This window comes from Lissotriton vulgaris, chromosome 4_1, assembly GCF_964263255.1.
Source record: "Lissotriton vulgaris chromosome 4_1, aLisVul1.2, whole genome shotgun sequence".
NCBI classification, from domain to species: Eukaryota; Metazoa; Chordata; class Amphibia; order Caudata; family Salamandridae; genus Lissotriton; species Lissotriton vulgaris.
The window spans coordinates 205,294,864-205,320,133 of record NC_141691.1 but is presented as its reverse complement, the minus strand read 5'-3'; the positions used below and the strand labels follow the sequence as shown (position 1 = coordinate 205,320,133).

Sequence of the window (25,270 nt, the reverse complement as noted above, 5' to 3'; positions counted from 1 at the left end):
AAAAATGCTCTATTAGAGGAGGTCTGCCTGTGTGTTTTAAAAGATGTTGTGTCTGCGTCGGTCTGCTTGGAGCCTCCTCTATAAGAGGAGCAGCGAAAAGAACCTCTAGTCTGAGTGTATTGTAATGCGCCCATAGACTAAGCGGTATCTGTGTACTTCTTAATCTTTTCTAATATATTATCTACCTTCGGCCCGAACAATTGTTTCTGATTAAAGGGCTGGTTTAGGATGGTAGTTTGTACCTCTGGTTTAAAACCCGAGATGCGTAACCATGCGTGACGCCTGAGAATAACACTAGTGTTCACTGCTCTGGATGCTGTGTCAGCTACATCTAGGGCACATTTAATTGAGGCATTTGAAATTAATTTACCTTCTTGTAAACGTTCTGCTGCCAGATCCTTGTGTTGATCTGGTAGGTGTTCCATTAGCTTTTCTAGTTGATCGTAATGAGCCCTGTTGTAGCGTGAGAGTAAAGCCTGTGTGTTTGCTATGCGCCATATGTTTGTTGCTTGTGCAGCAATTAGTTTCCCTGACACATCAATGATCTTGGACTCTTTGTCAGGCGGGGGTGTGTCCCCAGAAGTTTGAGAATTGGCCCCTTTGCGCGCATTAGACACCATCAATGAGTCTAGTGGCAGATGACCCTTATTGTATACTGGATCAGCTGGTGCTGGCCTATACTTTTTTTCTATTCTAGGATTTAACACCCTACACCTTACTGGATCTTTAAAAATCTCTGGAGCATGTTTTATGACTCCCTTAATCATTGGTAATATTTGGGTAGACGTTTGTGACTGTTCGAAAGTGTCTAACAAGAAGTCCTCCTCAATGGCATCAGAGTGCATGGGAACCCCATGGTAAAGTGCAGCTCTGTTTAACTAATGATTAAAACCAATACTGTCCTCTGTAGGGGAAGGTTTTGTTGGGTAGTACTGAGGATCAGGGATGTCTGGTGCATTATTTGGTGAAAAATGATATGCATCCTCATCATCCTTAGGGTATTCTGTGTTAACATCCTCATCTAAAGGGTATGTATGTGGTTCTGGAACATCATCCCCTCCACCCAAATCATACTCCTCATCAGTGTGGTGTGATGATGCAGGAGAGTAAATAGGAGAAGTTATAGGTTCTACATATGGAGTAACAGGAGTGGAAGAAGGTGAAGGAGAGGAAGGGTGCATTGGAGAAGTTGCACAGTCTTTTTTGGCAGGGACCACAGGTGTAAGTGGTGTGTCTGCTGGTCTCTTCTTATAAGGGATTGCTTCCACATGTACAGTTTTTGGATTAATATGGACTTTTTTCTGTCTAGGATCTGGTCTAAACAGTTCTTCCTCTTCTATAATCTTCTTCGGCGTCGATTTTTTAGGAGCCGATAGAGGTCGTTTAGTACTTTTTGCCTTATGAGGAGTAGTAGTCTCTTTTGGCAATGTTTTTGGTGCCGAATGTTGTTTAGCTTATCTGGGGGTTTCGGTACCGGTATTAAAGGTTTCGGCATGGAAATAGGTTTTGCTGGGCCTGTGGCGCCGGAAACTGGCTTCCCCTCTTTGTTTTTTGAACCGGAAGATTTCGGAGTCGAAGCTTTCAGGTTTGGTACAGTTTTTGTCTTTGGCGCCGATGGTACGGGTGCCGAAGTGTCTTTGTCTTTGGGCGCCGAATGGTTTTTTATGTTCGGTGCCGACGAATCCTTTGGCGGCGAAGGATGTTTTGGTGCCAATGGAGGAGGTGTAACTGGCACATGGTGTTTCTTCGGTGCCGAGGCATCGGAAGGCGTATTCTCTTTCCTCGGAGCCGGGCCCGAAGGCGAGGCATTAGAGGGTAAATGTCGGTCTCGACTTGGCCCCATGGGCGGAGTGCTGACCGTTGCCTTCTGTTTGGGTAATGTCTGTCGGTCAGGGGCAGATGTACTCACGGGTTGTCGAGACGGGATCGAATCGCCCGAATCCACTGCCCCTGATATTATTTGGAGAACAGGCGAGTCCTCCTCTGCGCCGAGTGGAGCCTCGTCCTCGGAGATATCTTCGATTGGATATTCATACTCTGAGAAGTCTTCTTCGACGATCTCTTTTTCAAAGATTTCGTGTCGACGGGCCCTCTGATCTTGAATTGCTTTCTTCGATCGGAAGGAGGCACAGGATGTGCAGGTCGACTCGTCGTGTTCTGGCAAGAGACAGAGGTTGCAAACCTCATGACGGCCGCTATGAGGGAATTTTGCTCGACATACCGGGCATCTCTTGAATGGAGTTCTTTCCATGAGGCGTAGGCCGCACGGAGCCGATGGGCCCAACGGCCCGCGTCGACGCACAGGAATGTAGCTGGTAAAGTCGAAAGTCTATTCGATGTCGAAAGAAGTTTGTTTGAACTTTCATTCGAACCCAGTGGCGGAAAAAAACAATCTGAGGATGGAGTCGATGACCATGCGCAGTATTGCCCAAGAGAGGAGTCACCTATCTCGTGACTACAAAATACTTCTTCCAAGAAGACAACAACAACCTGCAATCATCCGAGCCCAACACCAGGTGGAGATCTATTGCTAAATCTAGGATCTGCAGCTCATATGCCTCGAACATCTATTTACAACCGGGGACTTGAAAATAGAAGGCTGATCAGTAAGCCTCAAGAAGGCGGAAATGGCAGAGCCTTTGACCGTGCCCAGAGCAGAGCCCTGCTGGGCAAGAGAAAGAAGAAAGAGAAGAACCTCTGAAAGGGGGGCAGAGAGAGGATCCACAGCCTTTGCTGTGCACCATGCCACAAACTTGTTCCACCTGCAGGCCTATACCGATTTTGTGGAGGGACGCCTGGCTGCCAGAATCACATCACAGACTTCGGGAGGCAAGTCAAATGGCCTCAACTGTAGCCGCTCAATCTCCGTGCATGTAGGTGGAGACTGGACAGGTTCGGGTGGAGGACCGTCCCCTGCTGCTGCGACAGAAGGTCCTCCTGAAGAGGCAGACAAATCGGGAGATCGACTGACATGCTGAGTAGCTCGGGGTACCAGTATCTTCGTGCCCCGTCTGGAGCCACACGGATGACATGGGGCCCGTCGCGCTTGATCTTCAGCACTCTGGGCAGAAGTGATATAGGCGGAAAGGTGTACAACAGACCGCAGCTACACTCGCGACGAAATGCGTCTCCGAGCGAGTGCCGCCTTGGAAATGCCAACCCGCAGAACTGATGAAATTACGTGTTCTCTTCGTTGGCGAATAGATCTAACCAAGGCTCTCCCCACTGCTGAAAGAGGCCTTGCGCTACGTCCAAGTGCAGATCCATCATGCACCGGCGGCTGAGTTCGTCCGCCCTGGCGTTCAGGGAACCTGCCAGGTGTTGAACCACCAGGGTGGTGCCCTGGTGTTTCAGCCACTGCCAGAGGCGCAGAGCCTCCTCACAAAGGGTCCACGACCCCACCCAGCCCTATTTGTTGCAGTACCACATGGCGGAGGTGTTGTCCGTGAACACATGCACTACACTTCTCCGGACAGAGGGAAGGAATGCTTTCAGTGCAAGCCGGATCGCCCGCAGCACCAGAAGGTTGATGTGGAGCCGGGACTCCGCCGGAGACCAGAGGCCTCTGATCTCCGCCTCTCCCATGTGGCCCTTCCAGCCCAGGAGGGACGCATCTGTCACTACTATGTGCTCCGGTTGGGGTAGGGAGAAGGATCTGCCACTGATCCAATCGCGGTCCGTGAGCCACCACTGCAACTGTCTTGCAGTGCCCTCGGAGATCCGGACGTGGTCGGACAGGTTGCCCTGATGCTGGGCCCACTGAAACTTCAGGTCCCACTGCAGAGCCCGCGTCCGCCACCTGGCATGATGCACCAGAAGGATGCAGGAGGCCATCAGCCCCAGAAGCCGCAGCGTCAACCAGACCGAAACTCAAGATAAAGGCAGAAGGATCGGAATCAGAGCCTGAATATCCCGAACCCGCTGTTCGGGAGGATAAACCCAAAACTGCGCCAAGTCCAGAACCGCTTCGATGAAGAGGAGCTTCTGAGAGGGGTACAGGTGTGACTTCGGCACATTGATGGAGAACCCCAGCAGGTGCAGGAGGTCTGGAGGTGGCTGACGACTGTCTGGGGCGAGCCCGCCTTCAACAACCAGTCAAGATAGGGGAAAACTGAGACCTCTGATCAGCGCAGATGATCTGCGACCACCACCATCACTTTCGTGAACACTCAAGGGGCGCTGGTGAAGGGGAGCAAGGTACACTGAAAATGCTTGTGGTCTACCTTGAACCGCAGGTAACGCGGGTGGGTTGGCAGGACAGGAATATGGAAATAAGCGTCCTGCAAGTTCAACGTACCATCCAGTCTCCAGGGTCCAGGGCAGCAAGGACCTGAGCTAAAGTCAGCATCTTGAGCTTCTCCTTCCGGAGGAAGCCGTTGACGCTCCGGAGGTCCAAGATAGGGCGTAGGCCTCCTTTGCCCTTCTTGGGTACCAAAAAGTAATGGGAGTAGCAACCACGTACTACTTCTGGCCCAGGAACGAGCTCGATGGATCCCTTGGCCAAGAAGGCCATAACTTCCTCCTGCAGAAGTTGCAAGTGATCTCCCGTCATGCGGTGGCATGGCTGGAGGGGTCACCTCGAAGGGGAGGGAATAGCCCCTTCGGACTATTTGCAGCACCCACATGTCTGATGTGATGGGACGCCAGTTAAGGAGGTGATGGCGAACCCTGCCCCCTATTGGAGTCGAATGGGCCTGAAAGCTCGGACTAGGAATGCTTTGAGGCAGATGCTGCAGGGGCACATGTGGACTGACCTCGCTGTTGTCCCCCGGCACCACCATGGCGGTTACCACGTCCGCGACTGCGTTGAGGTTGGCTCTGTGGCCCGTGGCTAGCTGGACGTGTGGGGGTGCCCCTTCCTAGGCCACGAAAGAGGCGAAAAGTGGAAGTTTGCTGGCGTTGGCTTAGGCCCAAGGACTTGGCCGTAGCCCTGGAGTCCTTGAAACGCTCCAGCGCAATGTCCGCTTTGTCGTCAAAGAGGCGACAGCCATCAAAGGGCATGTCCGTGAGTGTGGCTTGAATATCCCCCGAAAAGTTGGCGGACTTCAGCCAGGCGTGGCGGCGAACCGCCACTGTTGTTGCAATCGCCCTACCCAGCGAGTCTGTTGTATAGAGTCCACACCGTATGGAGTAGCGTGCTGCGTCGCGCCCTTCCACTGGGGCTTGGGTGAGCTTTGCCCGGGCCTCCTCCGGGCACTGCGGCAGCACTTCCGCAACCGTATCCCACAAAGAGTGGTTGTAACAGCCCAAAAGGCAGGCGGTGTTGACCGACCGCAGCCCCAAACTCAGGGAGGAGAACAGTTTCTTGCCAAACTGATTGTACCTTTTGGATTCCCGATCAGGGTAAGCGGTCAGGAATGCGGTCTGGGATGCAGAGGCCTGGATTACCAGGTTATCGGGGGTGGGGTGAACGGACAGAAAACTGGGGTCGCCCAGAGCCAGGCCGTGACGTCGGGCCAGGTTCCAATCTACAGGAAGGCCTGTAAAGGGTTGGACCAGGTGCCCACCAGAACGTTGGTGAGGGCTTTGTTAAACGGCAGGAGAGGCTCTGAGGAGCTTGCCTGCGGTTTGAGCACCTCAGTGAGGAGGTTAGTCCCCACGACCGCGTCAGGAAGCTCATGAGCAAAGGCCTTGGCCGCCCTAGTCAACACCACCCTGTAAGCAGCCCCCTCCTCCGTAGCCACGGTAGGAGGGGAGACAAATCAAGTGTCGGGCAAAGTGTCCAGACCACTGGCCCCTCTGAGCTCGTTTGCCCAGTCCTGGCTCAACTGGCACTGTAGTGCCAGAGGGTCCTCACCCCCCTCCCAGTCGCCCTCGTCATCCATCTCCTGATAATCAGGGAAAAAGGATGGAATCGGGTCATAGATGACGCCGGACCCGGAAGAAAAACATTCGTAAAGTGATTTTATTGCGTTTACTTAAAACTTCCCATCGACCTCAATGATACAATTGTGTTTAACTTGTGTTGCATATTGCAACAACTGTATCTATTGCATTTAAAAGTCTATGGGTAATTGAAAGTATTCTATTGCAACATCTAATTCTGAGAAAGTATTTTTATACCTACTTGTGGTTCTAAAATACAACAATATATTTTTATAAACAAGACAATTGGCTTTACACTGTCCTCCGATACTGCCTTACAGCTCGACCAAGCTACCACTTTAGAGAGTAAGGTAATATCTAACTTTAACCTCTGCCATACCTCTGGTGACCGTTGACTGCACACTGAACCTTACTTTGGTGCAGTATATACAGAGCTACTTTCTTACATTGCCTTGGTTACCAAACATACGAGGGCCATCAAAGGGCATATCAAGAAGGGTGGATTGGACATCCCCTGAGAAACCAGACGTCCTCAACCAGGTGTAGGGCCTTAAGGCTACTGACTTGGAAACCATTCTGCCCAGAGAGTCGGCAGTGTCCAGCCCACATCTAATGGTGAACTTACGATATCTCGACCCGATGCCACTGCGCGGGTGAGAACGGCCCGTGCCTTCCGTGGGCACTGTGGCAGCACTTGCGCAACCGTATCCTACACTGTATGGGTATACCTGCCCAAGAGGCATGCTCTGTACACCAACCACAGCACTAAGCTTCCCAAGGTGGTCCAGCTTCGTGGATTCCCTATCTGGGGGAGCAGTAGAGAATGTGCCCTTTGAGGACAAGGCTTGGCCCACCAAGCTCTCGGGGGTAGGGTGTTGGGAGAGGTAAGTGGGTCGCATGGGGCCGGGTGGTGGCGTCAGGTAATCATCCTGTTAACAGGAGCCCCTGTGCATGGCTTGGACCAAGTGCCCAGAAGGACGTCGGTAAGGGCTTCATTAAAAGGCAGAATGGAATGTGAAGAGGCGGCTGCTGGTTAAAGTCCTGACTGCCACTGCAGGAAGCTCCAAGCCCTCAACCGCCCTACACAACACCACTGCGTATACAGCTCCCTCCTCCGTAGCCACTGTACAATGTGGGGAGAGCATGCCAAGGTCTGGGGAGGTATCCAGACCACTGGCATCACCCAGTTCCAGTCGCCAGTCCAAATCCGTATAAAGACAACACCTTGGTTTGCAAGTTTATCTCAGTGGAAACCTTTTTTTTTTAAATCTCTTTATTATTCATTTAATTTGTATTTCTCCTTGGTCTAATTTGTAAGGAGATACAATGCGGGACATTTGATACTGCCTCGCTTTAACCATAAACTGCCTCCATCAGAAATGTATGTCTGCAAAAACACTCAGCACGCATCCAGCTGACAGTTTCTGATGCTGGTTTAACCGAGCGGCCGCTCGCAAACTGCTACGCTTCAAACCCGCGCTCTCCGCCCAGGGAGTGTGGGTTAATATTTTCTCATTTTCTTAGCCTATTTATTTTTCTCAGTTCCATTCTTTCTCCTAAATCGATGTATTATTACCAATTCAGACGATATCTATGAGTGATGAGCATCTCTGACCGCTCCAGGCTCTGAGGGGTGTACGTCTTCCCCCCCCCCTCCAGAAGACGCTACGTGGGTAGCTTCCTTTCCTTTATCACACTTCAACAAGCTGACAACCATTAGCTTCTCACCTTTACAGGTGCTGCCTCGTATATAGGAGCAATCCATGCCCCTTGAGGTTAGCAACCACAAATCTCATTCTACTTATTATTAGTCAGACCTTCTTTTACACTGGACAAACTATTCTTCTACTTTTCTATACCCCTAGGGACTATCACATGGAAGATAGCCCAGTACAGAGGTTATGCCTTCCTCTCACTAAACTCGATGTGTCCTAGAGAGAGCCTGACATAGCGACTCCCAGCACTCCACGCGCGGTGTGCGTGTCGAAGTGCAACCTGAGGTGCTGGTGAGGAGTGCCGGGTTAGGGTGTGCACTGAATTTAAGTAAAATCTCAACAGCGCTGAGGTCGGGTATCGGTGTAGACTGAGACCGCCAGAGTGAGGGCCAAGTCAGTGGGGCCCTCGGAGTCAATCGGCAGCGGACCGGCAGTCACAGAAGTACTGAGCTGCCGGCCCGAGTCTACTGCAGCCGGTGACGGAATTCTGGATCAAGGCCCAAGTCACTGACTTCGGGAGGAGAGTGGGATCGCGCCCCCCTAGGTAACATGGATCAACACCTGGGGGTGGGTGCGGGCCCGGAGGGACACGCTCTTGGTCTCCCGCTTCAGTGAGCTGTGTGAGCTTTTGCTTTGGCTCGGATCCCAGCCAGTGCTGACCCAAGATGTGGCAGTACTAGGGCCGGAGTGGGAAGCAGTACTTTTTGTGTCATCATTTGATCCATAACGGGGGAACTGTTAATGAAGCACGTAAAACTGTTGTATTACACTATGCATTATTGCCACTAGTGAACTATCGAACTGTCAAATGACGCCTGACCTCATTTGTGTCTGACACAGTTTATGCTTGACGCCTTACGCACTGCATTCTTTCTTCCTTGCAGATTACCTGATTGTAACTTGGTGCATTGCATTATTTCTTCAGTGCACAGGATCAGAGTATAACGTGGCCCAGTGTATTATTTCTTTATTGCACCGTACAGGATTGTAGCGACACGTTGCTTTGTTTCTTGCTGGTACAGGGCATGCTGGTGGTGATCCGCATTGCATTATTCCTTCAATTGCAAAGTACATGACTGTGGCTCTACGTATGGCATTGTTTCTCTGTTGCACAGTATAAGAGAATATTGTTACGCATTGCAGTATTGTTTCCTTTAACAACATGTGTAATTCTAGCAATATGACTTGCCTAACCTTTTGGAAAACTGTTTGAAGTGAGCTTAACTGTTGGTTAGAAGCAGTGGTTGCGATTAGAACCTACCAACCCACCGGAAAGAATACTACCCATTCTTATATGTTGATTTTGTATTGTGTGGTCGTATCGTAGAATTGCTTATATAAACATTATACTAATTGTATCAGTACTCATGTGGAGTCTATTTGTGATGACATCATGGGGTTACTGTAAGTGTGGTTGCACATACTGAACACGTGTGCCGTGTAGATAAGCCTGGCTGCTCGTGCCAAGCTACTAAGGGGGTGAGTAGCGCTATCTCAGACGGTGTTCTAACTTAGCCTAACGTTGAAGTAAGGGAACGGGGAAGCACGCCTCCAGCATTTGGTGGTGGCAGTAAGCAACAGGGACTTCCACTTCCAACATCCGCCCAGCAGGATGGATTCCTTAGCCCTCAGAGGTTTCGATTTGTGTATATTTGCAGCACCGCTACAATTCCACCAATACATTTTTCCACATTACCTTTCAACAGAACCCTAATTCTAAGTTTTTTGTTTCCCCAGACCCCAGGCAACCTTAGTCCTTATGAGATCCTCTTCTCCAGTAAGGAATGAAATGTCGTTGACACACTTACAGAGACAGACGTTTCCGAATTTGTGATTTATTCTTTGTATCTGAGACTATATGAAATAGAAACTGTTATTCCAATAACGTATCAACCAATATACCTTCAATATTTATTTTTCCCTTCACCTTTCCTGTTTGACTTTGGTTTGATTACACACCTAGGGTCTACTTATTCTATTATCTTTCCCAAATGTCCTGAAAGACACTCATTTTGGGTGTGAAAATAATTCTGGTCTAATAAAACTTGGTTCGGCTGAACTGCAGTTGCTTACAAAAAATACTGGCAGCGCTATTATTTCTCTTGCAAAACTTTTTTGTTAATACTGGTTTCTATTGATTAATTCCAAACCGAAAGATCTGTAACACTCAACATTTGCCCACAAATGAGTTTCCTGTGAATGTCTGTCTCAAGGATTACTAGTGCCATCGTAGCCTTTGCTACTAATATGATTGATTTGATATACTACAGTGGGACACTAGAACTAGACTGACAAAAAAACTCTTTTGCCCATGGTATCAATCATTTTGGATTGCTCACTTGAAGAAGCAGTAGGAAAGGCATGAGGGTTCAACTTACTCATTAAGACCTGCATGGCCAGATTCTTTGGAGTCAGGTGTAAATGAGCAAAGAAGTATACAATGGAGCCGGCCTTTGGTGCCGATCAATGGCCAGGAGGTGGATTGCAATAAGGATTTTAGCACAATACCAAGAGGGCCTCAGTTAGGGCCTGGTAAAATGGGGGTGCTGGCTCGGATGCGGCTCAACCATACTGCCAAAGTTCAGTTAACAAGTTTGCCTTAGACTCCACTGTGGGGGACAACAACCCCAAGACTGCTGAGGCTCTATGCACAACTACTGCAAAGCAGGCACTTTGCTTAGTGTGGACCCCATAGGCAAATTCAGGTCGGTTTCAGGTGAAGAGTTCAAGACACTGAAATTCTGAAGTCCAAGGTGGAAGTCAACATCAGTATAATTAAGGGGAAAGGTGCACCTCTGAGAGCGGTTCTGATGTGGGTCGAAAGAGTAGCAGGGTATAGCCCATGCTCAACAATCTAGAAGACCCATTTGTCTGAGGTTATGGATTACCCCGGGGATAGAGAAATGGATTTTGCACTGCTGATGGCAAGCTAAAGCAACTCGGATACTGATGAGGAAGGAGAATGGGACTGGGAGAACAGATGCCCCTGAGGATCTGCTTGTTACCTGTCAGATCTAAAATGACAGCCTCAAAAGGGCAATGGAGTCGGGAGCTAGGTAGACCAGCACTGCCTGAACACCAACCCCCGGAGTAAGCTCGGAATTTCCTAAACTGATGAGGAAACTGCTTGGCAGGGGCCAAAAGACCAGACTCCTGTTGAAGTATTCCGAGACAGAATCAACTTTCTTGCCAAATAGGCGTGAGCCATTGAAAAGCATAATCAGAAGGGGGACCTGTATGTCTCCTGAGAAACGCATACACCCAGAGCACCACACTAGTGCCAATCGCTCATCTCAGTCAATCAGCAGTATCAAGCCCAGGACAAATTACATATTTATCTGCATTCTGAACATCTTGAAAAATCGGAGCATGTCCCTTAGGGCGTAAATATCCTGCCCCAATAAATAGACAGCAATGACTGACTTCAATGCTAATCTCGCCAAAGGGAATATTAATTTTCCCAACGTCTTAATCCTCTTCGACTCTGTTTGGGGCATCTTAGAGAATGAATTGAATTCACCTTAATGGTGGAAGCCTGGAACAGCAAACTCTCTTGAGTGAGATGTTTTGTAAAAAAGGAAGAAAAAAAAATCAGGGTTGCCAGGCATCACTGTCGTCTGGCCACTTGCCATTCAACTGCAGGCAAGAACAGGGCTTATACCAAGAGTCGCTCAATGCGTCAGTAAAGGTTTCATTAAAAAGAAGCAAAGACTAAGCGGAGGATGGTTAAAGTTGCAAAATTTCTGAGAGGACATTGGTCTTGACTTCAGCAGCAGCAGACAGTTGTAGGTCCACGACCTCAGCTGCTCGTCTAATTACAACAGCAAGGGAGCACTCTTTTGTTTTGTTGAGGGTCCAAAAGGAGAGTTTAACCCTGTAGATGGGAACATATCTAGCCCACTAGCCCCCTGCAAGTCCATATAAAAACATTTGTCATAATGAGAAAGCAAATCATCACCATCATCTTATCTGGGTAGTGGCAGATTCTGATCAGAGTGTGAACCAAAAAGACAATGGAGCCTCTGAGAATGCTTGTGCAGTAGTGGACGCATAACATCAGATTCAGGTTGTATGGGGACCATATGCACTGAAGTGGATTCGGAGCACAATCTCGGTCATCATCAGGTACAGATATCGGACTCTGCACTCGATTTTCCTCCAGCAGCAATGAAGGAGGTACAGATAAAGGTTGGGGTGCCAGGGTGGAGTTGGCATGGAGCCTGCAATAGGCTCAAGGGCTCCTAAGGATACTTGGGGCCCAAAGCTGCACAAAGTTAAACCGGAAGAGTACCAAAATCAAACAACGTACTTAAAGTCCTCGATCTGCTGCAGGGTCGAGTCTTAGCTGGAGAATTTTGGATGAATTGCAATCAACAGCAGTGATCGAAAGGGTGACAAACTGAAACCTTGACGCACTAGCGGCTTCTCCTCAGACAATGTGTCAGGATGGGGCTGAGCCCTGCTTCACCGCCTTGTGTTTCCATTTGTATTTCAACTAACCAGAGGACATCATCACAGGAACAATGTTGGGATAACATCAGGTTCAAACCATCGACTTAGAGCTAGACTTAAGCGAGGCACACAACTACTTCATTTTGCTTCTTGGTCCCAGATCTCCTTCAGGTGCATGCCACAAGCAAAAAGACCAAAAAGACATCTCTTATGGGTTAGTAGAAGACATATGTTTTCAACAGTAGCGGAATGGCTTAAAGCTTGTAGTTGTAGAAGGGGACATCATTCTCTTGTATGCATGATTTTGTTTTGCGAAGTCTTTTAAAGACTGACAAAAGTGAGCCCAAAGCTCTGAATCCGTGTTTTAAGGCACAAGAAAATGGACGGCTGGTCCTGCTGATATGTGGCTCTGCTACATCAGAAATAAGGCCCAATTTGAGAATATTGGATGGGGAACCAAAATATTCCCATAGGATTTAAATACATAATCACACCCAAGGTAGCACACACAATTAACTGCTACAATCTGGTTTACTTGTGAATTTGAAAGTTAGGGGGCACCTTTCGGCGCTACCATAGCAACTACGAGAAATACAACACTCTTGCTCGGATAACAAAAAGACAATATGTAAATATTGGAGTCATAATCTAAACCAATACCAATAAAGACAATTTCCCCCTCCCCCTTGCAAGAAAACTAAAGATGGAAAGACTCTTGTAAAAAGGACTTTTTAAACTGGCATTCATACAACACTCTGCAAATGAGAAAAGTTTTAGTAACATTCTATTGCAGAAAAAATGGCCTATGCGCTACAGTAAATAAGAAAAAAACATACATAATCAAATAAAATTGTTGGATTGCTATGGCTCAGTTTTCCTATCTGTCTTCCAGAGGGCTTCACGTTTTCTTTGGTCAGACGTCTGCAAACAGAAAAAATACAACATTTTACAAATATAATAAAATACATACAATGTTTGCAGAGTATACCTAGGTTTATGGAATTCATACAAAAAATGATTTACATAACATGAAAGCATTAGTGTTTTAAGAATACTTGTAGGAGACATGACTTTAGTCAGTATTTAAACAATTTACAAGTTATTGCTGAAGCAGATACAAAGAACACAAGTATTTGTGAGACCTTTTCTACAGACTATGACTAGGCTCATGCGTGGGTAAAGTTGTTTTAACATTAGCTTTCCAGGGCTTAAGGAGCAGCACGCTTCACTTGGAAAACAAAGTTATTTCTTTTGTGCCCTTGACAGTTTAGCGATCATAACTAGTCAAGGCAAATTATAAAAGAAGGGGTTAAAAACTCACATTGAGTACAACACAAAAAACTCTCAAAATCATCAAGGTCCAGTTTGTGCTTTCCTTTAGACAAATAACACTAGACTTCTAATGACACTGACTTTTTAGCCAATGTTACCTCATCAGGCTTAGTCTGGGACTACTATCGAATAGTTTCTTACCTGTCGGTGTTGTTTGCAGCTTGAAGATCTTTCTGGATTCACTATGCTGGGCATTATTCCGCGGTCTAGTAGTTGGGTCCGGAATCGTAGTCTTTTTTTCTGTTTTTTTTGTAGCCCAGGTGGGCGTCGACGTCCCACCTTTTGGTGTCCTTCCTGGGACGTTGGCACGCCTTCTGCGGAAGCTCCCACCTTTGGGCGCTATCTTCGGATTCTATTTTTTCTTGATTTTGTCTCATTGTTATTCATCCTTTTTTGCAATCATTTAAGGTTCTTCCTTCTTTTTCAAGGAACTACAGATTTGTCTCTCAAGAGTTTGACTGTATATTGTCTTCGTATCCCCCTCTCCTCCTGTCTCATCTTTCTGGCAGAGGTGGGTGGGTTCGCTAGTGAACCCAGAAAGATCTTCAAGCTGCAAAACAACACCGACAGGTAAGAAACTATTCGTTTTACAGCGTGAATATTTCTGGATGCACTATGCTGTGCATAGACTATGTAGCGGTTTGTTATGTTTCTGGCGGCTGGGTGGAAGATGAGCATTGGTTTTTGAATATATGTTGAAGCACTTTCTACCCTACTTGTGCTTCCTTGTTCATTTGTATATCCACACAGTGGTGCTTAGTGAACGTGCGCAATGAAGCCCATGTTGCCGCCAGGCATATGTCTTGAATCGTGTGTTATCCAGGAAGGCTATTGTTGCTCCCTTTTCCTAGTCGAGTGGGCTTGTGCCCCCCCATAGTAGTTCTTGCCCTGCCTGCTTGTGACAGAATTGTATAGTTTGTACGATCCATCGTGCGATGGTGCACTTTGTTACTGGTCTTCCCATGAAACTGCTTGCGAAGGACACAAAGAATTGCTTTGATTTCCTGTGCTCTTTAATTCTTTCAATGTAACACATTACTGCCCTTCTAGCGCCCAGAGTGTGCAGTGCCCTCTCTGCGCTTGAGCTTAGTATCTGTATTGTTTGGTTTATGTGAAACCTTGAAACCACCTTTGGCATAAAGTGTGGGTCCGTTCGCATTACCACCCTGTCATTGTGTATTTGAATGTAGGGTTCTTGTAGTGTTAGCGCTTGCCGCTCACTTACCCTGCGTAGAGAGGTGATTGCCACTAGAAAGGCTGTCTTCATTGTGAGGATATGTAGTGAGGCCTTATGGATAGGTTCAAAAGGCGCCTTCATAAGCTCTGTTAGGACTAAATTAAGGTTCCATGCCGGTGGCGGCATCCTCTTTGGTGGGGCGATCATTTCAGCCCCTTCCAGGAACCTCTTTCCTACTTCGGATGTAAAGAAGCTCTTTCCCGTCTCTCCTCTTGTGTAGGCTACTATCGCTGCTAGGTGTACTCTCAGTGAGGTAGAGCTTAGGTTCGCTTTTAGCAGGTGTGTTAAATATTTTAGCAAGGTTGATTCGTTGGTCATGTTCTTGTGTAGCTTTTTCCTGATGCACCATTGTGTGAGTTGTTTGTATTTCGCCACATAGCACTTCCGTGTGGTAGGTCTCCTTGCCTCCCATAGCACCCGGAGTGTGCTCTCTGGGAATTTCAGGTGTGCAAATTTTACATCTTCAGGAGACATGCCGCTAGGCAGAGAACTTCTGCCTGAAGTACATCCCCGTTTTCCATGGTGAGCAAGTCTTTTCTTTTTGCGAACTTGTGAGGTGGACCCTGCGCCATCTCCACTATTTGTGAGAACCAGGACTGGCTGGCCCACTGTGGTGCCACCAGAACCAGTGTCATGTTGCTGGCTCTGCATTTGCTGAGTACCCTGTGTATCAGTGGTATCGGGGGGAAAAGCGTAGGCAAATGTTTTCGACCAGCTTATCCATAGGGCATTGCCCTGGGATTGTTCCCCTGGTTGCCTGGATGTGAAGTATTGGCATTTTGCATTCAGGTGTGTTGCAAATAGGTCTATTTCTAGTGTCCCCCATTTCTTGAATAGCTTTCGCATTTCTTGTGCATTGAGCGCCCACTTGTGGGACGCTGATGTTTTCCTGTTGAGCCTGTCTGCCTCCACGTTGTCCTTTCCTGGAAGGTGTATAGCCAGGAGGTCTATTTGTAGTGGGATGGTCCATCTCCATATCACCTGCGCTAGGTTGGATAGTGCGACTGATTGTGTTCCTCCCTGTATGTTGATGTAGAACATTGTTGTCGGTTTGTATCAACACTCTCTGCTTGTACAGTTGTTTCTGGAAGGCTTTTAGGGTAAGGAACACAGTCTTTAGTTCTAGGTAGTTGATGTGCTTAATCGCATCTGTTGGAGTCCACAGATCCCGCACCTTGAGCTGGTTCATGTGTGCTCCCCAACCCCTCTGGGATGAGTCTGTGGAGATGGTCACAGTTGGGTTTGGTAGTGTTAAAGGCTTCCCCTTGGTTATGTTCTCCTTGTTCCACCATGCCATCTCCTGTTGTACTGCATGCGTTACAACCACTAGATCTTCCCAAATCCCTGTAGCTTGTGACCATTGCTGTTGGAGCCATTCCTGGAATAGTCTCATATCGGGTCGTATATTGGGGACTACATGTATGCAGGACGCCATCATTCCCATGATCTTGCTCACTGTCCTCACTGTCAGAGCTCGCCCCTTCTGGTATTGACGTGTCTCCTTCAGCAGGGCAAGTGTTCTCTTGTCGCTCGGGAACACCTTGCTCTGTATGGTGTTGATCTGTTTGACTAGGAAGATGTTTACTTGTTCTGCTTCCATTGAGTATTTCCCCCAGTGTACTGAGAATCCTAGATATGTCAGCGTCTGTGTGACCCGCTGTGCATGTCTTTTGCATTATTTGTAGGAACTTGCTTTTATTAGCCAGTCGTCGAGGTAGGGGTATACATGAATCCCTTACCATCGTAGGTGCACTGCTACTGCTGCGAGGCACTTGGGGAAGACCCTTGGTGCGGTTTTTAGTCCGAAGGCAAGGGCTGTGAACTGGTAGTGCACTTTGTCTATGGCAAATCTCAGTAGATATTTGTGTTCGATGTCGACGTCTAATTTGCCTTTGTGTCTTTCCTTCGGCATCGAGCGCGCCTTTTCGGGGACATGCTTTGACGACCTAGGCTTGTCTTGGGATTTCGCCGACTGGGAGTCCTTTTCGAAGGATGCGCTTGGCTGCTTGTTCCTCGATGCGGCTGCGTCCGTCAAATGTTTCAGGGCCAATGCTCCTTTCGAGAGTCCGACTCTGATTTTCGAGAGTCCGACTCTGATTTTCGAGAGTCCGACTCTGATTTTCGAGAGTCCGACTCTGATTTTCGAGAGTCTGTTGTAGTCTTAGGGGTCGATGTCTCTCTTACCTCCTTTGTTGTTTTCGCATCGGTCTCTACAACCGTGTGGTCATCTGGTCCCTCAGCGATGTTCTCCTCTTCCCCACTGGAGAGGCCCAAGTCCCGGAGCGACGGAGGTTGACCTTAGCCTTGCATGTTGTAGTTGGCTCTCCTCCCTCGCTCTCTTACCCTGAGCGTCTTTGGGGTAAAAACGGAGCAGACATTGCAATCTTTGCTTTGGTCGACCGGCAGGCAGAGGTTGCAAACCGGATGCTGGTCCTTCTGCGCGTATTTGTGGTGGCAATTGCGGCAGAATTTGGAAGGTGTTTTGTCCATTCCTACGCTCAGGGGGCCCCCTGTGTGCGCATTCTCCATTGGACGTAGAAGTTTTCGATGATCTCCTTCCTCTTCGTCATCCCAGTTCAGTGGTCTTGCTTGGAGAAGTATTCTCCAAATCTTTTTCATGGTTTTCGTATCTTCATCTTCTTTTCTCCAAAAACTCTGGAACCTTGAGGTGATGATCCAGACCCAACGGCGGAAAAAAGAATCTGAAGATGGCGCCCAAAGGTGGGAGCTTCCGCAGGAAGCGTGCCGACGTCACCGGAAGGACACCAAAAGGTGGCATGTCGACGCCCACCTGGACTACAAAAAAAAGAAGAAAAAAAGACTACGATTCCAGACCCAACCACTAGACCACGGAATAATGCATAGCATAATGAATCCAGAAAGATTAACGCTGCAAAACTACAGATCACTTTATGCTAGTAGGAAGTGCCTACTCCATGAATGTACGATTCAGAAAAGGGGGTGGTGATAAACAGAGTGTCTGAATTAAGCAGACCCCTCTTACCCAGTCCAAAGATCAGGGCTTGATCCATCACCGTTATTTAGCTCACTGCACCATCCCAGCTCAGAACCTGGCTATATGCAAATTAGTCTGTCCCTGGCCCAGTGCATCATGGGAACAGGGCAGACCAAACTACCAAGCTAATTCTTCACCAGAAAGGAGACAAGCTTCCGGGGACTGGTTTCTGGCATTTCAGCCGTCGTCGGCCCGGCTTGCTTGAATCCTGATGGTGCAGTGAGCAAGGGACTCATGTCTGAGTATACCCTGCCACACCTATAGTGGCCAACAACGATTCAGAAAAGGGGGTGGTGATGAACAGAGTGTCTGAATTAAGCAGACCACTCTTACCCAGTCCAAAGATCAGGGCTTGATCCATCACCGTTATTTAGCTCACTGCACCATCCCAGCTCAGAACCTGGCTATATGCAAATTAGTCTGCTTAATTCAGACACTGTTCATCACCACCACCTTTTCTGAATCATTTTGTCCACCATAAGCGTGGAAGGGTATACTCAGATGTGAGTCCCGTGCTCATTGCACCATCAGGATTCAAGCAAGCCGGGCCGACGACGGCTGAAATGCCAGAAACCGGTCCCCGGGAGCTTGTTTCCTTCCCAGTATAAGAATTGGCTTGGTAGTTTGGTTTGCCCTGTTCCCATCATGCACTGGGACAGGAACAGACTAATTTGCATGTAGCCAGGTTCAAGCTGAGATGGTGCAGTGAGCTAAAAAACGGTGATGGATCAAGCCCTGATCTTTGGACTGGGTAAGAGTGGTCTGCTTAATTCAGACACTCTGTTCATCACCACCCCCTTTTCTGAATTACTCCATGAATGTAGGCAGACTATTACACATGATTATCCCCTTCCTACACTGTCATCTGTGGATATGGTGATCCTCAATGGCTCCCTTACAGAGAACCAGGTGCGAGTCTCGGCAGGAACGCTCAACATCCTGTGATTCTGGGCAAATCACTTAATCTCCCTGTGGCAAACAGAATGAATGTGTACGTCTGTAACGCAACTGGTGCTCATGTAAAGCGCTCTGATACCTTTGGGTCGAGGTCGCACTATATAAAACTCCCCCCCACCCCCCAAAAAAGGCAGCTTCATGCCAGAACGCAGTACCAGACATTGCATCCGTGCACTCCACCTAGCTCTAGCCCATACAAGTGACCTGAAGAGTCCTCTGGCTCTCCTCCTGGAATCTGAAAAGGCATTCGACACAGTCGACTGGTCGCTGGTTTGTTGGCGCCTTGTATTCTGAACAGCAAGCACGGACACTGGTGAATGGGGTCCTTTCACATCCATTCCCCATTCACAGAGGCACCAGGCAGGGCTGCTCTTTATTGTCACTCCTTTTTGCTCTTGTGATGGAGCCTCTGGCACAACTGATATGCTGTGATGCCAGAGTGGCAAGGTGGGAGTGGGAAGTGGGCATTGAAGACCAAATCCCATTATTTTCAGAGAATATCCTGCTCTACTTCATACCTCTGGTCTAAGGTTGTATGGAAATATTGGTCTTCTATGAGCAGGCCTTGAGCATTCGGGTGAACCTGAGGTAGTGCCTCATGGTACCATTTGGGCGGGGGCGATGAACCGTTGTGGTGAGCACCGATGATCCTATGCACCACTATATTTAAATATTTAGGGATCCACTTCTATAGAGAAAGTGCTGAGATGTAGGAAGTCAATCTTAATTCCTTGTAAACCAGCAGACAAAGACTGATCTCAACTGCTGGGGGGCATTGCCACTACAGATGCCTCGAGAGTGGCCGTGGTCAAAAGGATGGCATTTCTGAAGTACCTCTATATCTGTATAAACAAAAGGAATCCTCCTTGAAATGACAGGGAAGTGTTCACCACAGTGGTATGGGAGCACTTAGTTTCTTAAAATACCCCTCACACACCAAAAGGCCCCTTGGTGTCATGCTTCATCATAGGGGACGTCGCACCCCTCTAGTGGGATGCGGCGTGCTGTGACCTACGACTACGCGGGAGCACTTTTAGATTTTTGACTATATGTGGTGCATGTGACTGGGTATGTTTATTATGTGAGTGGTGGGATTTTAGTGAAGTAGTTAAAAAGTACCTGGCTCTTGGGTGTAGTAGAATTTTTTTTTATTCATGGCCCGGGCTGGTACTATTAAAAGAAGTGAAGTGCGAGGTGTGCATTGTCATGATTATGGACAACACCTCATGTGTGCGTCAACATGTTTCGGAGGCAAAGCTCCTTCTTCGGGACAGGAGCACAACTTCCCCACCTTACTAACGTTTCACTAATGGTTTACAGATGTATTAATGTGCTTAACAAAAGTTAAGAAAAAACTATAAATATGTGCGGGTATATAGCGACGATTATGTGCCTACAGCGGTTCAGCTCAAGTAAATGCAAATTGCATGACCTGAGAAAAAGAAAATGATGGTCCCCCTTATCCATGGTAGCTCAAACAGGTGCAGTCACCTGGAACAAACCATCCGGCTTCATTAGCCCTGTGGAAAAAAACACTTACAAGACATACAACATAGATAACATATAACACACTCTTAAAAAGTGCAGAGGTTTGAACCATACTTATGTAATTGTGCTTGCTTGCTTCATGAGCATTCAGAACGTCTGGGGGGGTAGCTGCTATTGTGCAGTCTAGATGGAAGACATGTAGGTTTCAAGGCGGTGCATTACTTACTTAGGCGCCCCAATAATCCTGTTACACATCATACTCACGAACTCAAGAGTAGTTCTCCTCGGTCTAGCCCCACACGCTGCTCCGCTGGACTGAGGTTTGAGCCCAGGGCGTGCGGTATTTATACCCCGAGTGAACTGGTAATTGCTCGTTGAGAAATGCTTGTGAGCGGATGTCAATTAGTGCCCATATTTGGGTAACCCGGTGTTCATTGAGCGCCCCTGAGCTAATTGAATGATTACTGAGCCTTCTATGGTCTGTCCTGTCGGGGAGCAGCCCTGTATTCTAGCGTCCCGGTTTCACGCATGCGCTGTTGTTTCTAACCGCACTGCGCATGCGTGGAAAGGAGATCGGTTTTTTCTGCGCATGTGTGGAAGGAGAAATCAGTGCTGATGACTCTGCGGGCTCTGTAATCCAAGCCTGTTGGTAGTATTAAAGAAAGAAGGCTCCGTTTGTAGTGATGCGAAGAGCACCTTAGATGGGAAAAGTTTTATGCTAAAAGGGCCTGTTGCCCATTGGAAATGGTACAGATTGCATCTTGGGTGAAAGGTGGTTTCGATGCAAAAGGGAGTTTTGCACAGTGTAAGAAAAGCGTCTTGCTCCGGTTGCATATGGGCTGGACCTCTTGCAATAATGTGGCATTCCTGGTCAGTGCATATTGATGAACCAAGTGCTGGATACACAGGGGTGATGCCCATAGCACATGAAAATGGGACACAGTATTTAAATAAACTTGTGTGCAGTGCATACCGCTTTTCGCGAGCTTTTAAGCTAAGACCCAGTTATTTGTATGGGAGGAAATACGTGTAAATCCCTTTCAGCAAACAGGGTTGTGATAGGAGTGAGCTTTATATGGACAGGTAACTAAGTTATGGCAAAAGGCATACCTAGTCCATTCCAAGGATGTCAAGGGAAGGTCCGATTTAATTAGACAATTGTCCCAAGGGTACATCATCATTCAGTCCATTGCTTTGTGTACCCAGACGGATCACCCATCTCTGTTCCTTCTGAAAAAGGCCTGTTTCAGATGGCAATTGCTCGATCACAGGCCACTTTAAATCGTTTACACAGTGTTGAGCATTCAGGTAGTGTTTTGCCATCTTTGTTGTGCTTTTTACACAACGGACATTACTTTTATGCTCATTCATACGAGCCTTGACCGCTCTAGTGGTCATCCCCACATATTCAAGGCCACACGGGCAGGTGATCAGGTAGACCACGTTTTTGCTATTGCAGTTCGTCATTCTGCGCAGCTCCCAGGTTGTGCCATTCCTGAATATTAGTCTAGTGCTTTTTTGTGTCAGGTGACAACTGCTGCAGTTCCCACAGGGGAAATGACCTTGGATACCTAAAGAGGGTTGTCTTGGCTCTTGGACTGCTTTGGGACGTGTGTGAACCAGAATGTCCTTCAAATTCCTGCCGCGGCGATGTGCGAACATTGGTTTCTCAAGTTCTAAAGCCCCACATATTAGAATTCTCCAGTGCTTATGGACTATTTTCGAGACCTCATCGGACATGGTATTATTTGTTGTGACAAAGATTGGTCGTTTGACTTCCGATACCACTTGCTGTCTGTCCTCAAGTAGTGCCTCCCTGTTATTATTCTTAGCCCTCTTCATTGCTTGGTTGATTATCCGTACAGGGTACTGTCTCAATTTCAGTTTCTCTTTGAGATTAGAAGCTTGTGTTCTGAATTCAGTCACATCCGTGCAGTTCCGTCTCAGGCGGAGAAGCTGACCATAGGGTAAATTCTCCCTGAGGTGTCGGGGGTGGAAGCTGTCGAACCTTAGGAGACAGTTCCTCGCTGTTGGCTTAAAGTGTGTTGTCATTTTTAGCCTTCCACCCTCAGCATAAAGTGTGTTGTCGTTTTTAGCCTTCCACCCTCAGGATATATATTTAGGTCAAGAAAGACCAGGGACTCGTTAGATACTGAATGTGTGAATTTTAGATAGGGGTTCTGGTTGTTTAACCAAATCATAAATTCGTTCACAGACTGTAAATCGCCTTCCCAGATGACCAGCACGTCATCTATATATCTTTTCCAGACTTATATGTTTTGTCTGTAGGGGTTCTGGGTATGCAGAATTCGGTTTGCTTCCAGGTGGTGCACATATATTCCAGCCAAACTTGGAGCAAAAGTACTGCCCATACTCGTGCCGTGGCTTTACAAGTAGATGGTTGATTTGTACTGGAAAAAGATTTATTGAAGTGCCAGGGAGATGCACTCCAGAACTAGGCCCCGAGGTGTTTGGTATTGCCATGGTGTTGTGAAAAGTACCTCTTCAATAATTAGGAGTGTCTCGTTATGTGGTACGCTAGTGTATAAAATTTCTACATCCAGACCCAACAATAGTTGGGTCGTGAGATCGAAAGTTATATCCTAGAGCAGTTGGAGGACCTTCCACTTGTCTTGCCGCCCCCCACGTATAGCTCATGAAAAGCTGCTTATGTTGGTTTACGATGTGGATCTAGGCATGGCAAATTACCAATTTCCAGCTTTATTACAGAGCCATGCAGCTACTGGTTCTCAATGACAGACTGACCAGGGGCTGGAACGACTTAGCTTACCATATTAAACTCTCACTACTTAGGTTTGACCATTTGACGGGCATCCACTATGATGATCCCATCACCAACACTCTTCCTGAGATCACTATAGTGGTCCTACAAACCTGGAGGGTGGCGCCTGGAATATGGGGTGGGGGAAAGTCTTGACCGGCCAGACGCCACTGTGGCAGGGTCACCACCTTGAACACACAGACAAGCTGTCAGGTTTTGCCAAGTGGGACAGGAACGGTATTACAACCCTCTGGGATTGGGGAGGTTGCAAGTGTGTTTCGGGCTCTCGAGACACACCTCTCTCTTTCCAACACCCAGTATTACAAGTATTCACAACTGCGGCACACCCTACAGCCATATAAGTCAAGGATCTCCACCCACCCCGAACATAGCCCCCTGGAGGCCAAGGTACTGATGGGGGAGTTGAAGAATGGTGGCATATACCAGCAGTACTCTACTTTAGTGATCTACACCTCAGATAGTTTCCCATTTCTCAGGCAGAAATGGGAGGGTTGGCTAGCTAGATAATACTGACTGGCCACCGGTGAAATAGCAATATCCTTGAGTCCCTGCTTTATACAACTAAACTATCTTCATGCCACCTATCTCACACCAATTCGGTTCTTGCAGGCCGGTAGTCACCACCCAGTGTCCCAGTACCAGCGCAGACTTCTTCCACATGGTGTGGCAAAGCCACCCCCACCCATAGTCACCTAATGGCAGTGAATTAGCACTGCCCTAACACAAATACTACACCCATTCAGGCTCTTCTAGGAGCCTTGGATAGGATCCAGAGTTCTCTGGAGGACTGATCTCTGACTGGAATGGAATCTGTGGTGGCAAAATGTGACATTGCCCGAAAACGGAGATACGGTTCCTTGCCCACTCGTAAGAATGGCGCAAGGGAATGGACTGGTGTGTGCAACTGGTAAAACCAATCTACGAAGCCAGGGGTTGCCCACACAAACACTCCCGGGTAGGGGGCAAATGGATGGATTATTATGCTTTAGACACTTGATCTCTCCAGTATGTATTGCTGAATGACAGGCAGGTAGAGTGGGGTACTGGTGTGCTTCTTTGAGTTATTTTTGAGTTTTGTTGATTGCAATCTAAAAGTCAATAAAAAATGTTTATAAAAAAAAACTCTACCCTACATGATACCCTCCTTGGTGTGCCCTGGGTCCCTGCCAGACTGGTTCCCAGGGCCTGTGTTCTTCCCCCAAAAATTAACCCAAATGGCATCTCTGGCCACATGTCAGCCCCTGGTAAATGGCACCACAGGTACCCAGGGGACTGTGACCAGAGAAGGCCCATAAAGGCTGCAGCACTTCTTGTGCTACCCTTAGAGGTCCTGTACCCTGACACTCACGCAGGCTGCGTGTCTTGGTGCAAAACAAAGTGAAGAGTCGACATGGCACACATCCCTGCATGCCATGCCGACAAAACACAGCCCTGGTATACATCAGTCACCCCTCTAGCTGGGTGCCCTATTCCAGTGGTGAGGGTATGGGTGCATGAGCACTGTGCAGTGCTGCCATTAAGAGTATATGGTGCTGGAGGTTTGTCATTACAAACTCCACAGCAACCTAATGGCTGCACTTTAGACTTGGAAGTTGGGTATCAAACTTCTCAGCACATTAAACCCACACTGATGCCAGTGTGGGATTTAATGTAAAATGCACGACAGAGAGCATCTTAGAGATGCCCCCTGAAACTCGACCAACTTCCAGTGACCTGACTGAGTGGCTGCCTAGGCTGCCACCACCAGACATGTTTCTGGACCCCTGGGTCGAGAGCTTGCTGCTCTCGGGGGCCCTAAACAATGCACATCCTGGGGCGAGGTGTCAAGCCTCCTCCCCCAGGATGGGCAGGGTTCACGAAGGAGAAGCTTCAAAGGCATGCCTCCTTTAAGAGCCTCTCCAGATCATTTGTTGCTTTCAGCAACTGGTCCCCACTGGTTCTATCCCCCACTTAGGGCGTAAGACCCGGCGGGAAAAACAAAGAGAGGAAGAGAGGTAGGCCCACCTCTGCCAACTTCACCACTCAGGAGGGGGAGGCGAGGTGAGGCACAACCTCGAGTCCCCGCCATCTTGAGGATGAGGGAGACCCAGCCAACCAGGGACCCCCTCCCACTGGAGAGTGGTCGAATAGGGGGTGTACCCACCCCAGGGAAGGGACCCATTGGTCCCTGAACTTTATCTACCTGTAACGCCCCTAAAATTTGTATTTAGGGGCACCCTGAACCTTCCTTCCTCAGATCCGGCAACCACAAGAAAAAGAAGAGAAGGAGGACGAGAAGCTGTGCAGAGCTTAGAAGGACGACGATTCCCACTGACTTGGCCCCTGCCCAACAGGCCGGTCTCCCCTCGAACCTGCTCATGCAAAACCCCAGTGTGTCCAGCAGCCAGCAACCTGCAACCTGAAAAACCCCGGTGGACTGCTTGCCATCACTTTCCAAGCTGTTT

General features: G+C 48.1%; 1 protein-coding gene across 2 annotated transcripts in view; it reads right to left on the bottom strand.

Moving 5' to 3' along the window:
* The window catches only part of THOC2 (THO complex subunit 2), a 1,289,207-nt gene that overhangs the window by 1,009,403 nt on the left and 254,534 nt on the right, over positions 1-25,270 (bottom strand). For both annotated transcript variants that reach the window (XM_086918507.1, XM_086918508.1), the window contains exon 15: positions 12,830-12,914. In XM_086918507.1, the coding sequence (XP_086774633.1) occupies positions 12,830-12,914 (85 nt within the window). The remainder of the gene's footprint in view (positions 1-12,829; positions 12,915-25,270) is intronic.